An 11,361-nucleotide genomic window follows, 5' to 3' on the forward strand; every position below is an offset into this window, starting at 1 on the left:
AGCAGCCACACACACACACACACACACACACACACACACAGAGGTGAGCTGTTTTCTTTTTATTGTAGACTCAGCTGACACAGGTCAGATCCTGAACGCATGAAGAAGCAGTCGGTACTTGGCTGAACTTCCGTGTGTGTGTGTGTGTGTGTGTGTGTGTGTGTGTGTGTGTGTGTTTGTTCCAAAGGAGTCAGTAGACTCTCAAGTGAGTCTCCAGTGACTAGCGGTAAGTATGTCCCCCGGGGTCCCACTTCCTCAGAAATATTGACTCAGCTCCACAGGGAGCCAAGGGAGAGGTCACACACACACACACACACACACACAGCCTTTTCCATTGCGTTATTTCTCTATTATATCTCTATCTCTCTCTCTATTCTGTTGCCACAGTGACCTAGCATAGAATGAACAACGATCAGCAAATGAATGTACTAGGAGGCTCAGTGTTGGGCATTATGGGTTAGTGTACTCCATCCTGTCAAAGTCACACCTGAACAGCAGTATGGTGCAGTAGATCTCAGGCTCTGGGTGGCTGAAACTTCCTCAGAAACACATTAAAAGGAGAAACCAGGCCATCGCCACCTGACATTTCACCTATCCCATCTCATCGGTTCTTCAAGTCGATCCCCCTTTACACCTGGCCTTAACATTCAACTTCGGATTGCAGTTGGATAGAGAAAAAAGAAAATCCAGGTATAAATGTGCCCAAGAGCCATTGAAGATGTACCGATCAACCGAAACCACGTCTGGAAGTGATCAAAGACACAATTTGGCCGCATAAACAGGTGTGGATGCTTTGCAGGATCTCCAATCCATGTACAGCAACAGCATAAACGAAAATAAACTTCCAACCAGGAGACGCATGCAGATGCACATGTCAAAATGCAAAAATGGATTGTCAGGATGCTCATGAATGGGAACAAGCGGGACAAGGTCTTAAATGTCTGTTTTAAAGGGCATAAATATTACAAGAGGAAGAGACATGAGCAGACAAGCAGGAATTTGCGTTTTGCAAGGGAAAGAGTGATCTCATTTCAATGTGTAGCCTATATCCGAGACACATTTAACTGTCAGGTGTCCATGTAATCCAGATAAACAATATCTACAAACAATCCAAGAACATCCAAGATGCAGATCGTAAAGTCAATTGTTGTCGTTAACAAAAATCAACTATAAACAATCTGCAGCAGATATTGTTCTCTTTTTGTCAGTAGAGTTGATTGTATTAATAATAATAACAACTTTATTTGTATAGCACTTTTCTAAAAACAATGTTTACAAAGTGCTTTACATACAATAAAACCCAAAAGCAGTGATGTGAAACTGCCACAATGAATGATAGAAAAAATAAAAATAAATTTAAAAATATATATATCATAGAACATAGGAATAAAAGGTAATATATGAGGTAAACAGGTACAACTAAAAACACACAAACAAGCAGAGATACAATTAAAAACAGATCGAACTTTACATAAAAGTGTGTGCCCGAAAACAAATGATAAAAAATAGGAATAAAAGGCAATAGAAGAGATAAACAGGAACAACAAAAAAAAACAAACAAACAGTATTAGTGTGAATACAACTTTAGTAATATATTGGGTTTTTTTTTTACTTTGGACCACCGACACCAGTGGATTCGCTGCCATGTTTGCCTGTGTTGACACACTTCTGTAATTCATTTTGGGAAGTGGAATCCAATATGACATGAATGCAGTATTTGTTTACTGGTTTGATTTCTAGGTATTGAAGCCCTCAAAAATTCAGTTGTTGCCATTTTGGGCCGCCGAGCTGCCTAGCGCCGCTTTAATGCGAGGTGTAAAGGAGGCTGTTTTGATCGGTTACGGCCTTGTGACGGGGGCCAGCAGCCAGCGATGAACGTCCGGCCTCGCTACTCCCTCTAGAGACTCGAGAGTCCAGACTAAATATACATCATCCCCCGCTCTCTGTCCTGCCATGACATCACAGACTCCTTCAGTAAAGCCAGACTGGGGGGGAAATAGATTCCTCAAACTCTCTCTGCTCTATTCCTGTTTGTAAAACGCGGCAAGGTCAGAGCAGAGGGAATGTGTAGAATGTGCGTCTGGCGTCCGGCCAGCAGCGGCTGCTCGCCACGGCATGCCGGCTGGCATCAAGGACACAGTAAAAAAAAAAAAAACAACACTTATACCTTGTGATCTTCTTTTAATGGCTGGCCATATGAGCCCTCTCCAAATCCCATTGATCTGCTGCTGTCTTTTTGGAAACAAATTGACGGCGGGCCTTTGTTGCTTCTCTCTCTCTCTCTTCTTCTTCTTTTTCTCTCTCCCTCTCATTTCATCCTTTATCATGATTTCCGCAATTCGGCTTTCAGGAGAATAAGAACAAACTGTGTGTCTGTGTGTGTGTGTGTGTGTGTGTGTGTGTTCCTTAGTACAATAGGTGCTTTTTCAGATGCTATTTTGAACAACAGTGAAGGCAGCTCCATCTATATTTAGGAATCAAATTGTCTCCCTTGTTCTCATCCGTCCTGCTGTGCAAATCCAATCGCTTAATGGTCCTGTGTTTGCATGCGTGCGCATATGTGTGTGAGTGTGTGTGAGAGAAAGCGAGAGAGAGAGAGAGAGAGAGTATGCATGTGTGTTGGCACCGTGTGAGAGTGCAACAAAGATCAAGAGTGTGTGTATGTATGTGTGTGTGCATGCAGTCAATTCAAACCTGTTGCTTGTATGCATATCCCCATGTGTGCAGTGTGTGTGTGTGTGTGCATGTGTGTGTCGGGGCGGAGGCGAGGTCATTATCCCCCGCCGCCCGCCGCCGCCCGGGGCCGATCCCCCAGATAGCCTCTGAGTGGTTCACTCTGCCGCTGACATTAATAATTCAGCCTCCTATGGCGAGACTGTTTGCCAACTCCGCGCCTGTTTGGTCACGGCTATTCAGCCAGAAAGGGGCAGCATCAACATTTGCACTGGGAAGAGTTTGCACTGTGCCATGTGAGGAGTTCATTAGGTGTGTGTGTGTGTGTGTGTTTGGTACAGTACCACACATGGCCAAAGTCCAGACCCAGCCCTACTGTAACGACCCGTACACATTAACGTGCTGTTTGCAGTACAAGCAGAGGCAGGAGGGCAGATGGGTGAGATGGGGTTGGGTTAGAGTTAGAAAAGAGCTGCTATACATAAAGATATGGATATTTGTCTAGGGATGGGACAATACCCGTTTTTAAATAATAATAATAATGATAATAATAAACTTTATTTGTATAGCACCTTTCATACAAGAAATGCAGCTCAAAGTGCTTTACATCAAAGAAATTACATGCACCAAGTGCTTCACATAAAACTTGATAAAAACTTTAATAATAGCGAAAATAAGATAAAGATGAGAATAGAATACATAGAATGCATCTTCACATGAAAATAGACATAGAATGAGCATAAAAACAGGGATAGAATGCCATAATTAATGTAAAATAAGATAAGATAAAATAATGTAAAATAATAAGAATAAAACCCACTTGATAATAATAGTAAAAATAAGATAAAAATGAGGAAATAAAACCCACTGAATAATAATAATAAAAATACAGTTAAAAAATAGAGTACATAGAATGCATAAAATCAAGTAAAATACAACATTTTAAAAGAAGTGTATTACTATATATATATATAAAAAACAATAACGGTTATGACACCACTCTCCCCCCCCCTAAAGTTTTATTATCATGACCACTGCAATAACCGGCAACTTGTTGCTGAATAGCAAATGCAAAAAGTCTCTATTTTACATAAATATTTTACAGATGTTCTACAGTCTTACATTAAAACATGTGTAAAAAAGAGAAATGTCTTGCTATTGACATGATGAATTAGTTTTTACAGTACTGATTTTAAGATTTTCATCTTAATTGATTAATTAATAATATTTTAATTAATTATATTAATTAATTAATTAATATTTATCGGGATAATGTTGATGATCGGGAGGCTCGGCCAGAATTGGAAGTTGCAATGTTCTCAGTCACATCGACTCTTTGAAATGTGACTGTGATTTCCACCTGTGACTCCCATTTATTTAGTATTAGCAATAGTGAAATTGTTGTTAAAATGCTGATGGTTGTGTGGCAATTACTAACCAAGGCATGCTTCCTGGTTTCAACTGGGTCTTGGATGGCTGTCAGGTGCAAAGAAGAAGATCACATGAAAAAAACAAACTTGCATGGATTTGGTAGTGAGTCGTGACACTAAACCACATCCAGTGTTCTTCTCACATGATAAATAGGCACACAGCAAGCTCTGTCATGGCTGCTCAACTCATCGTGTTTAACTACTGTATATATCATGGTTTTAGTTTTCACTATTTATAATCTTATAATATTTGCACATTGGCAACACTTAAACATTTAATTTCATTTAGTATGTCCACTGTAGATGAAAATTGTCCAGAATGTTTGTAGAAAATGTGAAAAGTGCAGTAAAATTTAGCTTCTCAAATCATCAAGCAAAGTAATGAGGGCTGTAATTTTAACCATAATTTTGCACCTGTATTTGCCATATAGTTGATTTAAAGACATTGATCCATCCAGCTGACTGATTGATGGATTGATTGACTGATAATCCAGCAAATGCTTCTCTCTGTCCCACTTAGGAAAATCCCATCTGGCCATTGTCCAGAAGGTGAACAACGAGGGGGAGGGGGATCCTTTCTACGAGGTGCTGGGATTGGTCACCCTGGAGGACGTGATCGAGGAAATTATCAAATCGGAGATCCTGGATGAGTCGGACCTTTACAGTGAGTTGGGTTTGCTCATTACATGTCTTATGACAGACGCTGTGTTTTCACCAAGTTGTTGATTGTTTGATAGGCTGCCTATCAGTGCAGATAAGACTCTGTTTTTGTCTTTATCTCAGTAATCAAATTTGCTGTTGTTTTATCTTTGTGATAGGTGAAACAGACTGTTTTCAAGTATTAAAACACTTGTACAATGTTGAATTAGTGGGTCTTGCAAGATTAAGCAGTAAGTCACTCAGGGTGGAGCTTTACAGAACAGCTAACATGACTTTAACAACTCTTCTACAAACACTGTGCAGCATGGCCTTGAGCGGCTTATTGCTTTTATTGCACGCCATTGTAATAAAAAGATAAAATGTTCTATAAATCTTCATTTTTTAAAACAATAATAATTAAATAATAGTAGTGATTCTTCTGCCAAGCAATTTAGTTCTTTAACAGTAGCTAAACAAAGAGGCTGCTTATTAATATTTCAATGAACAGTTAGTCTATGCGGTCACACCTGTGTGTTTGTCGGATATCTTACAACAGTTTTGAATGTGACTCAGCCAATCAGAACTGAGGAACAGAACTATCCATTATTTATAATTAATAACACTGTCTGCTGTGTGTGTGTGTGTGTGTGTGTGTGTCTCCTCAGCTGATAACCGCAACAGGAAAAAGGTGGCACCCAATAAGAATAAGAGAGACTTCTCCGCCTTCAAACACGAGAGCGAATCAAAAGTCAAGATCTCTCCTCAGCTGCTGTTGGCCGCCCATCGCTTCCTGGCTACCGGTGGGGAATGGACACATGCAAGCATGCACACACACACACACACACACACACACACACACACACACCACAGTGTTACTAACATGCTGCCAATACCACATTTCTAACCTCTGAACCAACCAGCGTATATGTCTTTTATCATTTAGCCACAACATTATCATCTGATCAACATGGCAGGAAATAAGTAATGCTGATATCCTGCCATCTTGCAAGCAATGCAAGTCCTTGCATGCAGTGAGAAGGTTTCTATTTGTATGTTTACTTAATAAATCTATTTGAGATCCAAGCAGTGTGCCTGCACTTGCCTACTAGCAGAAGGTGAGACTGGAGTCCGTCCAGCGGGATGTAATGCCTCACCAGCGCTACAAATCACTTCAGCATGTGGGCTGTTGCTATCTGTCTGGTTAGCGAGCGTTAGCTGATACACTCTTGCCAGGGGGAGTTAGCACTAGCCGCGGCTAGCATGATGTAGCACTTCACTGCCCAGCCGGCACCAGAGCAGTGCAGCAGCCTGTGTCTGAATCTGCAAACATACTGTCAATGTCTGTCTGACTTCTGTCTGTCTTTGTTTTTTATTTCCCATGCTGCTGTTATCATCTTTCCCTCTCCATTCATCACACAGAGGTTGGATTTTTCAGGGTTTTTTCAGGGTTTCTGATCTTTTTTTTTTTTGACACCCGTTCCTTTTCAGCATGAGGTGACAGATCCCTGCTTCTTTTACTCCTTTTCGTGTTCCTGTTGACATCCCTGATCCCTGATTCATGCCTGATTTTTTTTTTGTCCACAATCTCTGCTCAGGTTTCCCTTTGGTTGTGGGATTTCTGGAATATCTCTGAACTTTGAGAAGTGTAATCCGGCCAGGAAAAGACAGGGAATCTGATAAATCCTCTGGGGAAAGTCGGGGAATATCAGTGAATTTTAGAGATGGAGACATGAGAACACCATGATGTATTTTACAACTTGTTTCACACTTTCATTGCAGTAGCTGGTGGTTTCCAGCTGATTTTCGCCACAGCAAGCCTAACTGTTGTGGAAACAAGTTTATCACTTTAGAACTTTTCTGATCTGAAAAACAAGATTAACAAACCAGGAAGGAATAAAACGTATAGGTCATGGAAGCATTCTGACTTAGTTATGGACAGTCATGGAAAAGTCTTGCATCAGAGCCGCAGTGCTGAACCCTGTCGCTTATTTGTTTTCTTGACGTTGTGCTTGTCAGTAGCTGACACACACACACACACACACACACACACACACACGCACACACACACACTGCACCAGGTGAACTTGTTGACTTTACATGAAAACCAGAATGAAAGAAGTGGGCTGTTTGCTTGTTAGATGATGAATTCCTCCGGCACTCATATACGCCCCACCTCTCACTGTGTGTCACACACTGTGAAACTCCTCATCACTCCTGTTTGCAGAGTAGACTGTTGCTTTGTCCTGGGTGTGGGAGGGGACGAGGGACATGTGTGGCGGGGCGCCGATCGCAGCACCTGTCCCAGGACGGCTGCCAAACTCATGCAATGAAGGAGAAACTGAATTTTAGATTTTTAATCAACATCCATCTTTGTCCGGCAGGTGTGTGGGTGGGTGGGTGGGTGAGGGAGTTGGTGAATTTCTTAAGGTGTTTTTAGTTACTTTTTCTCTGTTTTGTTGTAAGATGTTTCATTAAAAGGCCATTAAGCCATCTATTTTTTTTATCAACTGCTATCGGCGACCGGTAGGAATTGCATTGATTGAACTTGTCTCCTCGCACAGCCCACACTCCTCTAATCCCCTTGAGCTACGGGAGCCTGTAATTGACACAAATAATAAAGTCATTTGTCATTTGCTTTTTGGCTTCAGAATGAGGCTTTTTAGCCTTTGTAGCTGAAATGCTGGTACCAGCATCCTTCATCATTGAGCAGTCGAAAATATGAGTAGGTGGCGGGTGTTGAAATGCCAGTGGGTTGGGACTTTATGTTCCTTAACTGACTATTGGCTGAAAGTGAGTTTTTAATTGCTGGGTCATTGGTATTGATCACCAACCCTATCAAACCCTTGCAGATATATTGCGGTCATTCTGTGCTATATGAGGCAGTAAAAATCTTAATTATTACCCTTTAAAAGAACATCAAAACTAAAAGCCTCTTTATGTCTTTCTCTCTCTTTCTCTCTCTCTCTCTCTCTCCCTCCACTCCTCCTGCAGAGGTGAGTTTGTTCAGCCCGTCTCAGATCTCGGACAAGGTGCTGCTGCGAATCCTTCGCCACCCCGACGTGATCCAGGAGATCAAGTTCAACGACAGCGACAAGCGCTCGCCACATCACTACGTCTACCAGAGGGGCAAGGCCGTCGACTACTTCGTTCTCATCCTGCAGGTACGTGATGACTCAGGCGAGGGTGGGTCGGTGACTACTTGTCGTTTCGGTGAGCGTTTTATCATCCAATCACGCCATGATGCATTAAGTGGCGGGTCGGGATCAAGCGGCCAAAACCACGGGTGAATTTTGACGCCAGTAAGGAGGTGGCGGCAGGCGGCAATTCCTCTAACGTCAACTAGGGGCCGGCTCCAAAAAGACTCCAACTACTCCCAACTACATGCAAGTCAATGGGACCACAACCCAACATCTCACTAAAAATATAAAATCAATAAATTCTATGGTCTATGGTCGGGATGCATGATAATTGCGAATTGCTCATATTGCTATTGGATTTTCAAAAAACATATATATAGGTGATCAGGCTCGCATTGTGATTGGAATTCTACATAATCTGGAGACGATCCAGCCATAAAGTGAATAGAAACAAAGTGAAACGATGGAGTCAAATAAATATAGCCACAGGAGACACATAACAGGCGTGGACGCACAGCGATGTGATCTCGTAACATTTGATCTTTAGAATCAGAAATCTCTGAAATGACAATGTTCTTTTATGCTGCCTGAGGTCTGAACTTGTTGGGGGTCAAAGATAACAACCTCACCATGAACACATCCCACCCTGCAGTCCCTCTGAATGTCACGTTCACTTTGGTTCAGCTCGGAAAAAAGCTGTGCAGCGTGTGGCACTGTGGGATGAGGAGGTAAACCCCCATCCCCCTTTCCTCTTTTTTTTTTTTTCTCTGACTCTCCATCTTCTCTCCATCTCCTCCTCCTCTCCACCTGTCAGTTCACAGAGAGTTCACACTTTGACTTGACTTAATGCGTCTTGTTGCACGAGTCCCCCCCTCTCCAAGTGTAGCCGGGGCTTAGCAGCACTGAGCCACACACTTACAGAACCCCGCTCTGTCTCGGTGTTGAACGCAACTCTAAGCCGCAGCCTGTAACAGATGGCAGTAGGCGTAACCAGCACCGATCCTACAGGGGTCCCAAACCCATGTTGGTAAAGCCAAGTGTTTTGGTTTGGTTTGGAGTGTGTGTATGTGTGTGTGTATGTACAGCGTTGGAAATCAACTTTTTGGCTGGTAAACAAAAAAAAAATCCCTTCCAAGAATCATTTTTACCGACCAAGATGATTAACATACATTTTTCATAGAAATATGTCACCCTACCCGTTTTCAGTGCCATTTCATATGTAGAATCAGGTGTTAATTTAAAATTTAAATAACAAATTTGTAAGTTTTAGAACAGGCAAAAACTGTATATAACCAAGGCATTCAAATGTTATCATCTCAAAAAGTAGAAGTAGTGTAGAAGTAGAAGTAGTGCAAGATGGTGCAAACATCACTAGTTCAAAACACGGATATCTGTGTCTGATGTCTGTGTGTGTGTCACTACAACATCAACAGAAGTCAGTCTGCCAAGTCTGGTCCCAAGCCAATCAACTCCACAAGGAGATTAGCCGGCCACCGCGAGGTTTTAGAGAGCCAGATTTGGTGTTGTACCAGGCTGGAGGAGGTTAAAACCCCGGGTAAAAAATAACACGCTTACGCACATATGTGTGACAGTCACGCATGAGCACGCCGTCATACCTATACTGACACTGAGAGTGACGGGGATAATCATGATGTCACGTTCACCATACTTTTACTATGTTTTTTTTAAAACCAAGTTTACAAAGTGCAATGAAGACAAAGAAAGACACGGAAAGGTTACACAAGGAAAGAAGAAGGACACCAGGAAAAACAAACACGTAGCCATAAGGGTGGGTGTGGGATAAAGCCCTTGCTTAGAGTAATGGGTGGGGGAGGAGGGTAAGATTATTATGCAAATCAGTGTTGTGGAATTTGGACTTGATGTCAGAAATCTTCAAGGAGGGCAAAAACTTTATTGCTGGATGATTGAACTGATTTACCGAAAGTGGAGAGGTAAAATTACTAACTTAAGCATCTGTTGCATTATTCAAATCTGTTACTCAATCGAAATTGTTGACAAAATTTACTTGTGAACTTCAGTAAGTCGCTGCTAAAATACATAATGTCATGTAATGTAAAACCATGTGCCACGAAACCAGTGGAAGCAAAGGGAACATTAATGGAAATGAGCCTTGAGAATTAAAGGTGCCATGTGTAGCATTCTAAAACATCTATATATCATTGTCAAAGTAGTTGTGATACGTTGGTATAAATACCATAAACACACAACCATAGTTGAGACTATTTGTAGCCTCTGTCTCACACTGCTGGTATTGTTAGTATTTCTCAAAATGATTTCCACATTTCCCATAAACCCTGTTGCTTCCTGTTGTGAAGAGGATGTTTGTTACTTGCCCCCCCTCCCCCTCCTTGGCCTCTCATTTTTTTTTCTTTGGCTTCACTGAAGAGGACAGTAGAGGTGAATAGAGGTGATTTTTCCATCGGACCTTTCACTCCTTCCACCATCTACTGTTGCCAGAAACTCTGTAAGCTTTAGCTTTGTTGGCTCTGGAAGAACAGCGCCCTCTTCCTGTTTTGTGCCGCAAAGCAGTATAGTCGATTTCCCATGAAATTTGACCCGGTGGCTCGCAATACAAAATGCAGTGCAGAGGCCAGCAGAAGCTGCCAGTCCTCTTGGCAGTGGTCTCGTTTGTTTGTGGTAATTACACTAATGTCTCTGAATCAATGTTATAATGATTTATTGATGTTAAAACGCTTCTTTAGCACCTTTTTTAAATCGACGCAGCTGAAGGAAAGGCTTCTCTTCCAGCACCACATCATCCCTGGGAAGGAGAGGAGACATGGGGTTCATACTGTACGACAAGGAAAGGTGAAAAGGAAGGAGAGGAGAGGAGGGCAAATGGGGTTTCAGACAGCTGTAACCTTGGACTGACAGAGAGATAGATGGAGATAGAAGGAGGGGAGTGTTGCTGGGTCCCAAAGGGCTTGCTCTTCACTAATTGATCCCCATTATATAAGACTGTAGTGGAGGGCGGAGGAGACCATACTGGCCTGCTGTCAATCTGCTGTCAATACACTAATACCAAACACACACACACACACACACACACACACACACCCCAGAGAATCTCTACCTCACTCTGTATGCCTAACATACAAAAAACACCAATACAGTCTTTGTATATCCACTGTTTCCGCCTTGTGTACATATACACTCAAGTCACAGAGGGTGGGAAATTATGCCTCATTATCTTACCTCTCACTCCGTCACACACACACACACACACACACACTCACACACCCACCCACATTGTTTATTTCCCACAAGTCGGTTATGTCAGTGTCCCCAAACAGTCATTAGTCGGGGGCCAGTAATCCAGGGATCATTACGGCTTCAAACCCCCCCTGCTCATCTTGGTGGAATCTTCCCTGTGGGAGGCAGGATATTGAGGATATGCTAGAGACCCCACATGTGGAATAATCCACCGAGACCTTTAGGGGGGGGAGGGTGGGGAGGGGGTG

The 11,361-nt window shown here is 42.3% G+C and overlaps 1 protein-coding gene across 1 annotated transcript in view; it reads left to right on the forward strand.

Annotated features, from left to right (window-relative positions):
• Positions 1-11,361, forward strand: part of LOC139650859 (metal transporter CNNM4) — a 43,034-nt gene that overhangs the window by 14,500 nt on the left and 17,173 nt on the right. The window contains 3 exon segments of the mRNA XM_071527643.1: positions 4,624-4,767; positions 5,408-5,542; positions 7,734-7,903. Coding sequence (XP_071383744.1) covers positions 4,624-4,767; positions 5,408-5,542; positions 7,734-7,903 — 449 coding nt within the window.

This window comes from Centroberyx affinis, unplaced genomic scaffold (genome assembly GCF_046629955.1).
Source record: "Centroberyx affinis isolate AG114_WGS23_722 - 3 ecotype Tasmania unplaced genomic scaffold, CSIRO-AGI_Caff_v1 ptg001560l_1, whole genome shotgun sequence".
Taxonomy (NCBI): domain Eukaryota; kingdom Metazoa; phylum Chordata; class Actinopteri; order Beryciformes; family Berycidae; genus Centroberyx; species Centroberyx affinis.